The sequence below is a fragment of the Cryptomeria japonica genome, chromosome 1 (assembly GCF_030272615.1).
Source record: "Cryptomeria japonica chromosome 1, Sugi_1.0, whole genome shotgun sequence".
Classification (NCBI taxonomy): Eukaryota; Viridiplantae; Streptophyta; class Pinopsida; order Cupressales; family Cupressaceae; genus Cryptomeria; species Cryptomeria japonica.
Genome location: NC_081405.1, coordinates 91,688,664 through 91,706,878, shown reverse-complemented (window position 1 = coordinate 91,706,878; position 18,215 = coordinate 91,688,664). Strand labels below are relative to the sequence as shown.

Sequence of the window (18,215 nt, the reverse complement as noted above, 5' to 3'; positions counted from 1 at the left end):
TGGTAAGTATAGCACACAAATTACCAGTGTTACAAAAGCCAAGGCATAAAACTAGGTCCTAAGACATATATTGACCTCCCCACTGATAACCTTATATTGTAGAATGAAAATATAATCAACTGGAAGAAAGCGTGATTATCAAGGCTGATATAATATGCCATCTTGACATGGAAATTATCAATTTTCATCACAGCTCACAGGTGCATTGAAAGGAACTCTTTAAAAAATGAATCACTGAATAAAGAATATAAATTTATAAGACGAGAGATATCCAGAGCAAAATTACCTCTTTTCAAGAAAATTTTTGGCATTTGTCACATTTTTTCCCATTGCTGAAGCCTTCCATGAAAAATAAGAACCTGAAGGATCCACCTGTTTTATTCCCCACGTTACAATTTTATTGCAGAAAATTTAAACAAATAAAGTTATGAAGTACAAATAAGATTTTGGCACAAAATAGCATAGTATATAATTGCTTACGGTACAAATTTAAAGAGAGAAGGATCTACAGAGTTCTTCCAAAGTACAGAATTTATAAAATGAAGGTATGAATTAACGGTTGCACATATTTTCCAATGCTATGGTTAAGAATAATTCCAAAGAACTAGTACCATGATCTACATAATGCAGAATTTATCTCTTTAGTTTATAGTGCAAAAATGAATGAAATCATTTTGAAGAAAAATTCTAAACATGCTCAACAGGAATACCTGATACAACTGGGGACCATTGTCATCATAACCAGCAACCAAAAGAGAAACTCCAAAGGGTCTTACTCCACTGCACAGAGACAATGCTGCTGCTGTTAGTCATAATCTTAATATGGCATTTATAGCACACTAAAAGTTTCAAGAAGTTAATCTGTGCCTATAGTTGAAGAATAACAAATCTTATAGCTGAACGATCATGAAGTTGCCAAGTGTGAACACATTTTCCATAGATCAATTTCCTGCAAAATAAGCATATAATCATTACATAGTAAGCGTACCCTGACTGAGTAAACTCTTGCATTACAGTTGCTGTTTCCCTTACAAGCTGTGTCACTGGGATTGGCTCCTGGAAGTATGATTAAAAAAAATGTTGGTCATAAAGAGATTCTCGTCAAATATAATTGGAGACACATAAGGCAAATTCAAAAATTTCAAAGGAAAATTCAATTAAATGAAAAGATGTCACAAAGTATGTCCGACTTGAACAAACAATGAAAAACTTGATAAGAAGCCCAAGACTTAGGTAAATACTGTTATACATGCAAAAACAAAAATAGAAGTTCAATTTCCCTATATTCCAAAAGGATTATATTAATATACAAAAACATCTGCATAAAAAGTGACTAGATTAAATAAAAAAGTTGCTGTAAAGATCACAATTCAATCTAGCAAATTTTGGAAATAAATGTACATCATTAACATCAAATTCAAATTTTAAGAGATTTTTTAAGATAATTGTGAGAGAAACGCCAGTTTCATATTGAGACTGGCAACCATACCCCTTAAGGAAATACAATTTGTGGACTTTGCATGCTTAACCGAGTCTGAGCAAACCTTCATTTGTAGATGTTCAGTTTACATGAGAACTATAGTATTGATGTGGTTTGTAGTCACACACACAACACACAGAATTTCTACAAACTGAATTATGTCTCTCCTGAAAGACTTCAAATTCTAACAGAATTTATAACCCAAGATTTTGATTGTCAAGTCTTGACGTACTCAGGTTACTCAGGGTTCATTGTAGATCATTTTAACAAAGGGATTTAAACACAGGATTTCTACTTAGTGGAGATTTAAATGACAAGATCTCACTTTATACTCCACTAAATTCACTGGATCCAACACTTATTTACCTAGATCAACAGTTATTTTGACAAGCTTGCAAAAATAATTGATAACTTTAATAAATTGTGATGTCCCAATCCAAATTCTAATACAAAACAAGTAGCAGAATCTTGTTTGGTCCATCGTGTGGCAGGCCTAGGACATCTCCATTTAGTCAGTAGCAGAAATAATGGTTGGACTTAGCAAGAATAGAAATAGGTGCAGTTACAAGCCTTCATCATGTATGCAGCAAAACAGTTCTGTGCTACCTTGAGAAAGCTCCTTGTATTATCTTTATAAATAATAATAGCATTCACAGACAATACAACGAAGAACAAATGATTAAGATCAAGTATAGGGTCGAAATCCCCATCTAGTGATGGGCAAGTTGACAGTTGTATGAGTACGCTTGGTGAATGCACATGGCTATTACAGCAATTGTAAAAGATGGCCAACTTCAATACTGAGCGACTAAGTCTATTAAAAAGACAAGCAATGACTAAGGCAAGATTGTGAAGGCTATGGTTAATTTATCAAGGCAATTGTGATGACTCATTAACAACGATCAAACAAATAGCAATAAGTCCTTTAAACAATCCGACTACACAAGATAAACTAAGAAATGTGAAATATTAAAATGGCAATCCAATTAATTGGCCAATGATCAATTGATTAGACAACCATCAGCAATTACAAGGAAGTGTGTTCTGTATTAAGCAGTGATCATAGTTGTTAATACAACAACTAAGTAATAAGGTAATAAAGAGTTTATAAGCAAAATGCAAAAGGTGCAATCATTGAAAAATGTTCTATGAAATAGGATTGAGTCATACTAATGGAAGAAGACAGCACTTAAAACAAATATATAATAATTTCCAATGGCTCATTAAGGGCCATGATTTCATTCAATTAAAAAGAGAGCTTGCTAAGAATGAAGGGGTGCGATCAAGCAAGGAATAGTTAATAATCATTAAAGAACAATGAAAGTTTCTTTCCAAGGGACATGACTTTGTTGTGAGTCTTGTGACCATTTCACATCGCCCCGTAACAAATGGGGACCCCTCTTTTGATTTCAGTTTTAGGAGTTTGATAGGTTATATTGCTAGGAGCGATCCTTTTAGAATGAGTAAGTTTGAGTTGATCTCACAAGTCGGCATTTTTGAAGGTCAAGGATTCACATCATTCACTAGTTTTGATTGAAATAAGGTACAAGTTTGGCTAAGGCAAGTTGCTTTTGAAGCATAAACATTCTAAGTTTGCATTTTTTAGGACAGTCATTGACCCCCCAAAAGTGCAACTTAAGCATTCAGGCGGCTGTGTGTTTTCTTAGGTGAAACCCATCAATGCTCTGGCACGAGATAATACACCGGCATTATGAAGCTGTCAGTGGTTGTAACCGATTTTGGGTAATAGGAACTTACCCTTTCGGCCATTTTCCAAATGAATGCCCAGTGAATTAATGAAGCACGCATCCCAGAAAGAATGTTAGGTTTCTCCCTCAACTGCAACGGCACAACAATGTAACTTTTGGAGTAAATGACAGTTAGGGTAAGAGTTTTCTTCTAGGTAGTCTGAAGCTTGTTGCATCCTGATTTCTATAAAAGGATACCAAGGCTACCTAGAAAAGGGACACAAATTTTGTAGCTAAACTCTGGCAAAATCAATACAGGCCATTTTCTTAGCAATTTCTGAGTCAGATATGATGTACTTGTAACCTTTTTGACAAAGGAACGAAATATACAGTCCAGAGAATTTAAACTCAGACTTGTATTGTCTCTATGTCATTGTACTGATGTTCATTCTATTTAAATAATCAAAGATTGTTTATTTGAATGATTTGCTAGGCATCTAATGAAGTTGTTTTTTAGTCTTTTTCTCAAGGAGGAAAATATAAATATACTTTGAACAAAGTCATTGATATCAGTAATTTTGGTGTGGATTTGATGATGAAATCTGGTTCAGATTAGGACTCTGTATATGTCAGGCATATTCAGAGTGGATAGATCAGGGACTTGTGATTTGTGTACAAGTTTCTTTTGTTTTCTTTTGTCAACTTTCCATTTATGTTTTAGTTGTACCAGTCCGAAAGGAAAGTTTACAGGAATTTACACTAGTTTTCTGTAAACCTTTTGCTATTTTTGTAAGAAAATAGTCTTAAAAGGGTTCACCTGCCCAAGCTTTTAAAGGCTTAAAGTGTAGGAGGTTTCCTCATTTGGAACCTCATATTGTTGTCTTTATTTCAAGCTTTTGTTGTTCTCTTCCATTGCAGCACAGAGGCAGTAGCTTTCACTTTTAGAGAGAAGAAACAGAAGTTTTCAAAATGGAGAACAACAATACCTATGGGTATTGATGAAGCTCCTGCAAGATTAGCCTTATTTTCTTGTGCATCCACCTAAGCTGCATGAGTCTTCATCTTCTTTATGAGAAAATCATCAAAATTTGGGTCACCTCTGCTCTTTCTATTTGCACTTTTATTTGTAGGGTACATAGGGCTGACACCTTGTGCTTCAAATGCCCTCTTGCAGTAGTTCACCCATGTGGTTCCTTCCAATGACCCTATGTGTTATTTTCTCTAGTGTAGATACCTCTGGCTCTGTCCATTCCAGATCCATGATACGCTCATCATGTATTGTGTACATGTCATAGCTAGTATCTAAGGTCATCCCATCTTCTTTCACCTCCAAGGGGACCTCATGTGTGCCAAGAGTTCCTATTTGTTGTACAGTTATGTAATGTCCCCTTTTGGGATTGCCCTAAAATCACAAGTCCAAGACAAACTTGCTAGTTAACAATTTCTTTTTCAACATAAACTATGGTGTAATCCCTGTAATAACATTAGCCAATATTTGAAATGTAATTCATAAAACCAATTATGTATCTAATATCATACAAATGTTCACATATAATCAATTGTACTTATAATCATTTGCAATAGCATTCCGTAATAAAATCATATAATGTTCTTTGAATTTTAAAGTAAATAAGCAACTAACAACACATACTTAAATCTACAATTCAACCATAATAGGGTTTGAATGAGGGGAGCACAATAGGGTGCCCAAAGCATCCCTCACACTAAGCCCAGGGGTGGATACAACACCCCCTTGGCCCACATGGGGCAGGACGTCATCCATCCAACATGAGGTGGTATACCTAGTTGGGGGGCTCAACTCTGCCGTCCCAATTCGTGTATTCACCCACCTATGATTGTGCATTTCTTATATCAATTCCACCAATCAACCATTGTAGTGTTTGGATCTAAATGATATATAACATCTCCATTATGATCAAGGATTTGTGCATTCCCTAGCTAAGTAATGAATTGGATCCAAAACTTGGATTTGTCAATAACAAATACATTCATAGAAGCCAATCCTATTACATGCATCCCTGCAGCACTTTTGCTGTCCAAGGCACAAAAATCGGTTTGTTACATTTAGTTCCCTTTCTAATTTTTATACACAAATAGATAACTCCAGCATTTGTTCCCAATATTGTCAAGACATTAACAGTAACAACAATAATTAGAAATGCATATTCTAATGTCTCTTCATTAATGCAAATAGCCCTAAAGGGTTTTCAGTAGACTCCATTGAGCACAATACAAAGCAATTACACAAAGACATTTGAGTTAGATTCTATAAGGGACACAAAACACTCCATCTTCCTGCTATTTTTCTGCGTAATTTTTGTGAGATATCTTAAAACCTAATGTGCCACAGCAGACACTCGTCCAGTCTTTTGGTTAAGAACCCATCCCAACAAGTTTGAAGTTATGAGTTGCACCAAAACTCTCTGCACATCAATTATGTCATTGAATTCCTACACTTGACACATGCATATTTTATGCTGATTGACATTTTTCACATACTATATTAACTTCCAAAGTTACAAGGCCACAAAATTATTAGACTTCATTCCCTCTGGTTGATTAATATTTGTATATGCCATTCCGATTGATTATTGTGTCCATATTGCATTAACTACCAAGGCAACAGATTTAGTAGATCTACTCAAGTTCAATCCCAAACACTTCCATCTGCATCACGTTTTTCAACAGAAAATCCTAGTTGCTGTTGGCTGCATTACATATACAATAATTACTATAGGATTACATATAGATAAGAAATCTGATAATCACATATAGATAAGAAATCTGATAATCACATGTTTGTAGTGATTCCAGCCATTCAACTTCATTTTAAAGACTACGAGATTTTTTTTTTTTTCAAATTTAACTCAGTACTAAGGATGTGAAATTGCAGCAAACTTATACATGAGAGCATGATATTCAGTAAGAAATTCTAAACCACACAATAATTTTGATAGATTGAATGTTTACCATGTAAGGTTAACATATATATAAATCTTACTTTGTATAGCTTATGGTATTGCTGTGCTTGCTTCCTGCTTTTTCGCACAAGTACTCTAGAGTCGGGACCCATTCCACTAGAGGAAAACAACAAAATATAGACAAGAAATAAGAAGCCCACATTACTAAAATAATCAAGTCATTGTAGAGTTAAAAATTTGAAGATTTCATTTAATTCAAAGATAAAGTTTCATCTTTCTATTTGCCACAGAAAGATAATCAGTCAACATACAAACAAATTTGTTAACAGAGAAAATTGGTCCTTCACGCGACCACTGAAAACATTATAATAAGGGATGTAACTTTGTTAGAACTTACAACATGTAGCGCTTGATAATGATCTTATATTAAATTCATTAATGTCCCTCAAAGATTAATTTCATGTGTAATTTAGCCTTCTACATGAAACTTTGAAAGAAAACCAAATTGATAAAACTCATGCTATGTCATTCAACAAAATAGTGCACCCTCCTATCATGGTTTTGGGATGTTTTTATAATAATGTTCATGTCAATATAAGGATGTGACGATGTGTTCTTGCTAATTTTAGTAATGTACTGCAGCATTTATCCTTCAATTTTCTCTCAGATCTTCAAAGATGTTTCCTAAGTTAGAAAGGTTTAACAATTTATAACCATGCATGGCCTTGCTGCCGATCATGTCTATCTATACCATGAGATGCATCCTTGCATGTCAATGCTAATCACCTGAGCAGTGTACAACAGCTAGTTAGCATGTTATTGTGTCATTTTAGAGAGGAATTGGGAAAGACAAGAATAAAGTAAATGTGGAAAAAAGCAAAGAAATGGCTGAAAGTGACTTGAAAGAAAGGAGAAACCTTACAACAATGTGACAGGTCTGATTTCTTGCAACATAGATTTGAATGTGACATTGGTTTCACAGGGATGCATCCCAACCTTCTGGTCCCCCACAGGGACAGTGATGCAGGAACATAGTGGGTACATCCCCAAGCTATGCCCTTTGAAGTGGACAGAATGGACATGTCATCAGAAGCTCACATTTCACACATCCCCCCTGTTTTCTACCTAATGTGTCTCCATGAGGATAAGAAGGAGATTAAGGGGTGCAATGGGGAAATCCCCAACATGTGCCCCCTCTAAGGGGGAACAGGGCACACTTGAGGAAATTCCTACTGTGTCCATCAATGTATAATGATGCCAAGGTTTTAACCTTTGACACCACTTAATATGAACCACCAAATGTTAGCAACTGAGCACAATGATTGAAAAATTGTCCAATCTCTTAACACATTTGAGAGGGCAACTGCAGAATATCAATAGAAAAATGGCAATACACATTGATCCTCTTGGCAGATGGTATATATTTATGTATTAAGAACCTGTTGTCATTTTATGACACCCTTGGTTCATTAGTGAGAACTGATTAGAGATATGTTCCATGGACCAAAGCTGCCCCAGACAATCAAAGAGAAAACAATGGAATCATGAAGTGTGAAGTGATGTCTTGTCAGAAGCAAGTTCCTAAGTCTTCAACCCCGGAACTCCGGAAGTCCAGGTTCCCAAGTTCTTAAGTCTTCTACCCCGGAACTCCGGAACCCCCAGGTTCCCAAGTTCCTAAGTCTTCAACCCCAGAACTCTGAAACCCCCAAGTTCCCAAGTTCCCAAGTTTTCAACCCCGGAACTCCGGAACCCCCGGGTTCCCAAGTTCCTAAGTCTTCAACCTCAGAACCCCCAAGTTCCCAAGTTCCTTAGTCTTCAACTCCGGAACCCCCAGGTTCCCAAGTTCCTAAGTCTTCAACCCCGGAACCCCCAGGTTCCCAAGTTCCTAAGTCTTCAACCCCGGAACTCCGAAACCCCCAAGTTCCCAAGTTCCTAAGTCTTCAACCCCGAAACTCCGAAACCCCCAGGTTCCCAAGTTCCTAAGTCTTCAACCCCAGAACTCCAGAACCCCCAGGTTCCCAAGTTCCTTATTCCTCAACCCCGGAACTCCGGAACCGCCAGGTTCCCAAGTTCCCCCAACTTCGATGACCCAGGTCTCCTAAGTCTACCAAACTCCTTCTAGCTTGCAACACTTCCGGATGGCGTGATCGACACTCAAAGCTTTAAATGCTACAACGACTTTTCTGACTTGTCCACCTTCTTTTGTGGAGCCACAGGGGTGCATTTAATGTTTTTGGTAGGATTTCCATCAAGAGAGGTACAGGGCCATGCTTCTTGTAATGACTTATGTCATGTCTGCATACTCTGACTTTGGAAGGTTAGTCAATCCACCCTTCTCAAGGTTGCCTTTTGTGGGTATGGCTAGGTTGCTTGCATGTACAAAAGTCAAGTGCATGCACTTCCCTGCACTCCTAGACTGACATACAGGTGTCATGATCACTCTTGTAACCATTTTTCTATGTAAAGGTTGTTAAGCCTCATTGTAAAGGGTTCTCTCCCTGCTGGCTTGAGCTATTCTATGCTCTTTCACTTCTCTTGCTATTCTATATTTTGCAACTGTAAGTTGGCCATTGGCCTTAAAATTAATTGAAATCACCATTCTTGCCTTCTTTCAACTTATGTATGTTGTGTATGTTTTCTTACCTTCATCATAGGTGTGTGTTTTGTGGCTCTTTTCTCATTTATGCTATGTTAACTTATTTTGAGTGTGACTTGTGGGAAACCTTCTCCCCTCTTGGCATTCAGCGAGTTCTAACCTCCATACATGCATTGGGGTCACTCATACAACTGAAGTTTGTGCATCTCCTAGGTTTTTCAGTTGATTCTTTGTGTCATTTCGGGTAGGGAGAGGAACAATCTCTTCTTGTTGCATCGCCTCCTTTTATTTCAAGCATTTCTCTCTTCCCTTTACCTCTGCAATTTGTTAGGATAGGCCTAGGAGTTAGTTTTGAAGTGTTGAGTTGGTTCAACACCTGCACCTGGATTGAGAAGAAAGTCGGCTTTCTCCGTAGATTCAACCCCCTTGTGCAAGGTCCCACACTTCGGGGTTGTTTCCATGTTTCACAGGGTTGCTGAGTTGATAGCTCAGCAAGGGTGCGAGCTTTTGTGATAACAGTTTTTGGCACGCTCGATGGGACTTAGTTCAACATACATGCTAAGGATCCAATGCTAATTCTTAGTCTTTCAGCCTTTAGAGGCAATCACCTTTCAAGGACTTGGCGACTCTGCTCAAAGTCCAGTTCTTGTTCATATGAAGTTCATAACTCAGGGACCCCGGGACCCCCAGGTTCCCAAGTCATCGCAACTTTCACAACTCCGGAACCCCGAAACCCCCAGGTTCCGAAGTCCGCTACTCTGGAGGTCCGAAACCCGTAGGTTTCGAAGTGCTTAACCCCGGAACCCCGAGGTTCCGAAGTCTCTGCTCAACAGGTCCACTCCTTGCTCATGACTTGTTGCAGCTCCGGATTTCATGCCCTGAATTCATACAAGGGCGTCTTCTAGATGTAGTTTCCAGATCGAAGAACTCTCATCTTCACCCTCTAGAAGGCGGAGAGGTAGACCTTCATTATCACCAGTTAGGGAAGTCAGGGTTGTAAACACTCCATCTCCCAGGTCTCATTCTACCCCTCCATTTACAAGACCATTACTATCAAGGGCTCCCACCACTCATATAAATAGACCATTGTTTCACATGGCAAGAAATCAGGTTTTTGTTACCTTCAATGGAGGGAGTCCCCTTATTTTGACTCAATGGAATGACATACCAGTGGCTGCGTTGAAGAGTATACCATACTTCACTGGTGAAACAGCTACAACGCCCATTAAGCACACTCAATACATTGCAAACATCTGCTCCGTCCATAATATCACTCAGGATGATGTTGTTGTCAGACTCTTAGCCACATCGTTGAAAGGCAAAGCTTTGCAGTGGTATAGAGGGTTGTCGTCTAGCTCCATTCACAATTGGGATGAATTGGGGGAGAGGTTGTGCAACCATTTCAAAGACAAAAGTGACCACCTATCACTTGTGGAGCAATTGACTATGATCAAGAGGGCACCCCACAAGTTCATGGGAGATTTCAATTTCAAATTCCATAAGACATGGAATAGAATTCTTGCTCTAGTGAAGCCATCTCCAAATCATGCCTTCTTGTATTATCTTAGAGCTCTCAACGGCGATATAGCTATCATGGTACAATCAATGGGTGGAACCTCTTTACCAAGTGCATATGACATAGCCATAAGAGCAGAAAATTGTTTGACTCAGGCTAGGAAGATAGCTCCATTGCCTCTCTTCCCAGAAGCTCCTACTCAACAACCCACCTTGACTCTTATCCTCATGGCACCCGCAAGACAATCATCCACACCATCTACATCCTCCAATGAGCTCCACGAGGTCAAGGCTCTATTGCAAACTTTAGCAATGAGTTGGTGACACTAAAGAGGCAACAAGCCCAGCATAGCAGACCTTATCAGGCAGAAAATCAGAACTATCAGCAAAATAGGACACCCTTTCAAGGGCAAAACCAATGGAGCAACGCCAGGCCTTTGAATAGTGTGAACCCCACAGCTGCAAGCAACTCAAAGGCGACAGTCCAAAATAACCTCGCCCAAGAGCAAGATTGGTGTCAACCATGCAATCAGCTACACAACCAAGGTGCATGCCAAAATGGAAGGTTTGTCCAAACCTTAGTGGTGTAGGATGAGCCGACCACTTTTGGCCAGCAATATGACCCAAATCAGCCTGGTGTTGGCACTCAGGCTTACTTACAAGGGGATTCTACCTTTGTCAATTGGCAAGAGGCAGAATTATGTGGTTTGAACCAAACAAATGGTGAGTCTATGCTGCAATATGCAAGGTCAAAGAAGAGAGCCATGGAGGCTGCCTCACCTTCAACATAAGCCCAAGCTCCAACACTCAATGTAGCCACCCATGATACAAGCCAAAGTACCATGCAAGGGAGCAAGAGGCAAGAAGAGGCCCAAGTCGTCCAAAGAGCAAAAGTAGACCTTGTAGCCTCAAAGGGGCCTCTAAAGTCAGTTGGTGTTCCTTTCAACATAGTTGATCAGATAAAGAAGGCCAACCTCAACATCACTATGTGGGAGGCCCTTTCAATCCCATCTCAAAGGGATTTGCTTAAAGAGGCACTGAAGGACATCGATCAGTCAGGTGATGAGGCAACAGTTAGCGGAAAGGCAATCTCCACCAGTTTGGTGCAACCCAAGGAGGAAGAGGATTCAAGCAAGGTCAGCAAGCTTCCCCCCTTCTATCTCTCCTTAATAATAGGAGATAACTTGGTTCACAATTGCATGATAGATTCAGGAGCTAGTAGCTCAATCATGCCTAAGAAGGTAGCTGATCTTTTTGGCATAGAATACGAACCTGTGACCAAAGGGGTGGTCCAATTAGATTGCACTTGTATTAAGACAGTAAGGGTGGTAAAAAATTTGAAGTTAACCTTGCAGGCATGCCCTAGTTGCATTGTCTTGCAAGACGTATCAATCATAGACGTCCCTGCCTTCTTTGCCATCTGCCTGTCTAGAGACTTCACCGCCAAGATAGGTGGGTACTTGTCTTCTGATTGGTCCCACATGCTATTTCGAACAAGGTATGGTACCAAGGTCACCATAAGGGCAAAGCCCATTGCCCAAAACCACATTGAGCCCTAAACCCCAAGCCCTATAAACATGAATTGAACTTTGCATGAAGAGGAGGAGGAGTTTACTGTCCATGAGCCTACCACTCTTTTGCAAGAGGTTCCTGAGTGCTTGCTGGACGAATGGGCCAATGCTTTTCAGTTTGATCCATTAGTTGAGACTGAAGAGACTGGGCTTGTTGTGAGGCCTGCTGTCCCAAACAATCAGGTAAATTGGCAAGTGTTCGAAAGCGATCAACAGATCGTCAACTTCTTGCAAAATGAAGCAGAGTTTTCTACTAAAAATCAGTCTAAGCTACAAGACCAGTATGGAGATCAAATCATGCAGCTCAACTCCAACAAGTTGCCTAAAGGTCCAGTTACCTTGGAAGGCATTTTCAACTCGGATGATCAGTTGAAGAAGAAGATGAACTTAGCTGCAAAGAGGGGGGATTACAAGCCGGTTGTTGTTGCTGAGGGTAGGTCCTTGAACTTGGGCAAGGTGTGTTCCTCAACCAAACAAGAGGCCTTTGTGATGGCATAGTTGCTTGGACCTATGAAGACTTGAAGGGTTTTGACCCTAGCTTAGCCCAGCATACCATAGAGCTAAACCCGAATGCAAAGCCAGTTGGACAAAAGCAAAGGCCAATAAACCCCAAGATTGAGCCACTAATGAGGAAGGAGTTGACCAAGCTCATAGAAGCCAATATCATCTTCCCAATCAAGCACTCCTCCTGGGTGGCCAACCTTGTTCCTATAAGAAAGAAGAATGGGGAAATCAAACTATGTGTAGACTTTAGGAATCTCAATAGAACCTCCCTCGAGGATCAGTAACCCCTTCCCTCTATGGAGTAGATTCTCCAATAGGTCAGTGGCTTGGAAAGATTTTCATTCTTGGATGGGTATTCAGGCTACAATCAGATCTTGGTCCACAAATCAGACCAATACAAGACTGCATTTACTACTAAATGGGGTACCTATGCTTATTGTAAAATGCCCTTTGGGCTAACCAATGCAAGTGCCACGTTCCAAAGAGCAATGGACATGGCTTTTAAGGGTGTGTTAGCAAAGTTTGCGCTTGTATACCTTGATGACATAATTGTTTATTCGAAACATGCAGCTGACCATCTTGGTCATCTTGAGCAGGTGTTCATGAAATGTAGGGAGTATGGTGTGTCCTTGAACCCTAGCAAGTGTGCATTTGCTACTGATCAAGGAAGATTGCTAGGACACATCGTATCCAAGGAGGGTTTGACCATTGATCCAGAGCAAGTGGAGGCTATTCTTTCTCTTCCACTCCCCAGTCACAAGAAAGGATTGCAAAGTTTCCTTGGTCGGATCAACTTTGTGAGGAGGTTCATTCCCAACCTTGCCACCATGGTAAAACCCCTCACTTTCATGTTGAAGAAAAACTTGGCTTTTAGTTGAACCAAGGAGGGGAGGGCCGGTTTCGAAGAGATCAAACAAGCAATTGCTCAAGCCCCTACCCTTGTCAATCCTAATTATGAAAGGGATTTTATCCTCTATACCTTTGGAGGAGAATCCAACATCTAAGTTGTCCTAACACAGTTGAACGATGATAATTTGGAGCAACCTATTGCTTTCTTTAGTGAGGGGCTAAAGGACTATGAGCTTAAGTATAGTTATGTAGAAAAGCAAGTCCTAGTTGTTGTAAGGGCATTAAAAAAGTTTAGACACATGTTGTCCAACAACAAGATCCAACTCTTAGTTTCGCATGCAAGTGTCAAAGATTTCCTTCTAAACAAGGACATCAATGAGAAGAGGGCTGGGTGGATAACCAAGGTCATGTAATATGACATCAACATCAAGATCACCAAGCTTGTAAGAGGCAGGGGCCTATGTGAACAGCTTGTCTCATCTTCTGAGACTATTTCAGAGGTTGCTCTTGTGTTACAAGAGGATCAACCAACTGGCAACAACACTCAATTCAGTTGGGTAAGTGACATGACCACCTTCTTAATGGAAGGTAGATACCCCCAAGGTCTAGACAGGACCAAAAGAAGGCATTTCAGGTTGCAGTCCATTCCCTATGTCTTAGTGAATGGCACTCTTTTTCGGAAAGACTCTATTGGAGTCTTACTGAGATGTATTGAGCGAAACCAAGTAAGCAGATTGTTAGAGGAATTTCATGATGGCTCTTCAGGGGGCCACTTCTTTGCAAGGACTACGGCTATCAAAATAATGAGGGTTGGTTATTATTAGCCATCCTTATTCAGTGACTCACATAGATGGGTGAAGAATTGCAAGAAATGTGCTCTCTTCTCTAGGAAGCAAAGACTTCATTGGCATGATAAATCCACCTTCTAGTGTTGGCCATAAGTGGATCTTGGCCGCAACAGATTACTTCACTTGGTGGACAAAGGCAGTTGCATTAAGGGATGCCACTGAGGCGTCAGTGTTGGAATTCCTTGATGGAATTATGACAAGATTCGGTGTCCCCTCCACCATCATATCAGACAATGTCAGGGCATTTGTTGGAACCCAAATCAGTTCTTGGGCATTTAAGAATGGTGTATACTTGAAGACGTCATCCAACTATTACCCTCAGGGTAATGGCTTAGCTGAATCTTCCAACAAGAACCTCATCAAGATAATTAAAAGGACAATTGAAGACAATTAGAGGGCATGGCATACTAAGTTGAGGACAGCCTTATGGGCTGACAGGATCACACCCAAGAGGGCGATCGGTAACTCTCCTTTCATGCTGGTATATGGGAAAAAAGCAAGGCTCCCAACTTCCCTAGAGTTACCCTCTCTTGAAATAGCACATCAGCTAGAATTAACAGAGAATGATGCCATGACAGTAAGGCTAGCTGAGCTAATGGAGCTGGAGGAGGTTAGAAGTCAGGCTATGCATACCCTTGAAACTCATCAAGAGCAAGTCAAGAAGGTTTTTGACAAAAAAGCTACTAATACGGTCTTCAAAGAGGGAGATCTAGTTCTCAAGTGGGATGCAGACAAAGTCAAAGCTGGGCGACACTCCAAATTTGATGCTATCTAGAGTGGTCCATATGTCATCACTAGTTGCAAGGAGGCCAATGCATTTCATCTCTCCGGGTTTGATGGTGAAGTTCTTCCAATCCCAGTGAATGTGATTCATCTCAAGCCCTGCTTCTGCAGAGGGTGTTGATGACTATGTAAATATTTTACTAGAAGTTGTTTTGCTTTCATAAGTGCTTGTGCATCCGCCGCATTCTCCTTAAGAGGGTGTGTGCTCTAGTTTCCAGTTTTCCTCCAAGTGATGGTGCACACATGTTTTGGGTCTTTTCAATGACTTAGTGCCCAATGGATGCTCAAGGCTTCTGGACTTCATGCTTAGCAGGCAAGCATCCCGCAGAAATCGCCAAAAATAATGTCATTTTATGACACCCTTGGTCCATCAATGAGAACCGATTAGAGATATGTTCCATGGACCAGAGCTGCCCTAGACGATCAAAGAGAAAACAATGGAATCATGAAGTGTGAAGTGTTGTCTTGTCAGAAGCAAGTTCCTAAGTCTTCAACCCCGGAACTCCAAAACCCCCAAGTTCCCAAGTTCCTGAAACTTTGGAACCCCCAAGTTCCTAGCCCCGGAACTTCGGAACCCCCATGTTCCCAAGTTCCTAAGTCTTCTACCCTGAAACTCTAAAACCCCCAGCTTCCCAAGTTCCTAAGTCTTCAACCCCGAAACTCCGGATCCCTCAGGTTCCCAAGTTCCTAAGTCTTCAACCCCTGAACTCCAGGACCCCCAAGTTCCCAAGTTCCTTATTCTTCCACCCCAGAACTCCGGAACCCCCAGGTTCCTGTTGTGACGTATTCACACATCACCCCATTGCAAATGGGGACCCCTGCTTTTTGCTTTCTAGGGTTTGTTTTCTAGGTCTTTTAGGGTTTTGTCTGTTAGCCTTTGCAAGATGAGTGCTGTCGAGGGGATCGTTGGATCGCAAGCTTTGCTTGAGCCAGGGTGAGTCCACAGGGCCCCAGAATTAGGGTTTCTTTGAGAGTCTTCCTTAAGGCCTGGTTTTGCTCTTGTTGCTAATTGTGTCTTGCTTTGTGAGTGGGTATCATTCTTGAAGGTCCGAGCTAGGTCGAGTTGGTGAGTGATGAAGTCTGAAATGTCATCCTGATCTTCAAATGCCCTGAAATTTGGCTAAGTCTGGAATGTCCTTATCCTGAAATTTGGCCAAGTCTGGAATGTCTTGATCCTGAAATTTGGCTAAGTCTGGAATGTCCTGATCCTGAAATTTGACTAAGTTTGGAAAACTGAAGAATCCTCCAAAAACTAGATTTTGCAATATAACTCCTGGAGGTCCGAAACCACTCTCAAACATCCTGAAAGTATATATGGAATATAACTTAAAGTATCACTTATACTTAAATGTTATATTCCATAAAATGATCCTGACGGAGAGTCCAAAATGTCAAATTTCGCTCCTGACCCTTCCAAAGGGTCCAGAACGAAAATCTTTATAACTCTTGTTTTCCTCCTTGTTTTGGCTAGGCGTTGGCTTGATGGGAGCTGAATGGGTATGTTTTTGCCTTGAGAGGGAGTTTGATTGATTTTGAAAAACAAGATTTTGGCCTAAAGGAGAATTTCGCTCCTAACCCTTCCTAAGGGTCCAGAGCGAAATTCATCATTTGCTACCTTGTTTGACCTTGAAACCTTCTTCCTCAGGTGGAAAATGATCTAAGTTTGCTTCTTGAAGTGGTTTGAAGTTTGAAAAGTGGGTAATCTAGCCTAGAATGAAAATTTCGCTCCTGACCCTTCCAAAGGGTCCAGAGCGAAAATCTTCCCAAAGCACATTTCATCTTAAGTTTGGCTAATCTTTGACTTGCAGGGTACCTTGGAAGGAAGTTGGGACATTCTTATTGCCTTTGAAAGGTTTGAAAGCATTGAAAATGAAGGGTTTTGGACAAAAAATGAAAATTTCGCTCCTGACCCTTCCAAAGGGTCCAGAGCGAAATTCCTAAAAACTCATATTTTTGCATTGAAAAAGGTCAAGTTTTTTATTTGTTATGACATGGATGGAAGAGAAATAACTTGTCTTTGCCTCTTAAGGTCGCTTTGAAAGGGAGAAATGAAGAATCTAGCCCAAGTTAAGATTTTCACTCCTGACCCTTCCAAAGGGTCCAGAGCGAAAATCTCTCTAAAACACATTTCTTGCCTTATTTGGCCAAAATTTGATGACCAAGGCATGATGAGATGAAGTATGAACATGTTGAAATCCTTGGAGATGATTAGAAGATTGTGAAAATGAAGAATTCTAGCCAAGATAGGAAATTTCGCTCCTGACCCTTCCAAAGGGTCCAGGGCGAAATTCCTTATAAACCTACCTTTTGACCTTTATTGGACATGAAATCTTATTCCTAGGGTGATGAAGGACGAAATCCTACCTTGCAAAGAAGTTTCAAGTTTAGAAAATGATGATTTTGGGTCAAAAATGAAAATTTCGCTCCTGACCCTTCCAAAGGGTCCAGAGCGAATTTTCTCAAAACCTCTTTTGCTATCAAGTTTTTTGCTAGGTCAAGTGTGGGATGAGGCAAAATCAAGAAGAGCATGCCCTTAAGAATGACTTTAAGTTGTTAAAGACCATGAATGATGAAGGAATTGAGCCTAGACAACATTTTCGCTCCTGACCCTTCCAAAGGGTCCAGAGCGAAAATCCTTGAAAACATTGTTTTTTCAAAATTTTGGGCAAGGCCAAGCTAGGACAAGGGTGTGAGAAGGCATTTGGATTGCCTTAGAATGAATTTTGGTTGCCAAGAATGCAAAATTGAAAGCCTAATGAAAATTTCGCTCCTGACCCTTCCAAAGGGTCCAGAGCGAAATTTCTAAAATTCCCCTTTTTTCCTTGCAATTCGAGATAAGATTTTGGTTTTTATACCATGGGAAGGAGAAAGACAAGATGTTCTATGCCTTGAAAGTGATTTGAAGTTGGAAGGATGGCAAGATAGCCCTAAAACAAGATTTTCGCTCCTGACCCTTCCAAAGGGTCCAGAGCGAAAATCCTAAAACCTACCCATTCCTTTCAAATTTATGCTAAGACAAGGCTTGATTAAGGTAAGAAATGCCCTTGAGACTACCTTTGACTTGATGTTGGTTTCCAAAAGTGATGATTTTAGGCCAAAGGAGGATTTTCGCTCCTGACCCTTCCAGAGGGTCCAGGGCGAAAATCCTAAAATCTCCTATTCTGCCTTGCAAAACGAAATCAAACTTGGATTGGGTGAAAGAAGAAAGATATTTCCTAGCATTGTGAGGTGGATTGAAGTTGGAATGATAAAAAATGAGCTACAAAAGGAGAAAATCGCTCCTGACCCTTCCAAAGGGTCCAAGGCGAAAAACACTAAAGTAACCTTTTCCTTCAAGGTTTGAGTAAAACTAAGCCTGGATTGCAGTAAAAGAAGCCATTTGGAATGCCTTGAAAAGATTTGGATCTTCAAAAAATGTGAATTTTGAGCTCAAGAGAGA

General features: G+C 40.3%; 1 protein-coding gene across 1 annotated transcript in view; it reads right to left on the bottom strand.

The window, feature by feature from the left end:
- LOC131041924 (proteasome subunit alpha type-2-B) overlaps positions 1-18,215 on the bottom strand; it is a 40,162-nt gene that overhangs the window by 962 nt on the left and 20,985 nt on the right. The window contains exons 5-8 of the mRNA XM_057975177.2: positions 6,191-6,266; positions 989-1,056; positions 711-780; positions 287-372 (exon numbers count right to left, since the gene is read on the bottom strand). Of these exons, the coding sequence (XP_057831160.1) occupies positions 287-372; positions 711-780; positions 989-1,056; positions 6,191-6,266 (300 nt within the window). The remainder of the gene's footprint in view (positions 1-286; positions 373-710; positions 781-988; positions 1,057-6,190; positions 6,267-18,215) is intronic.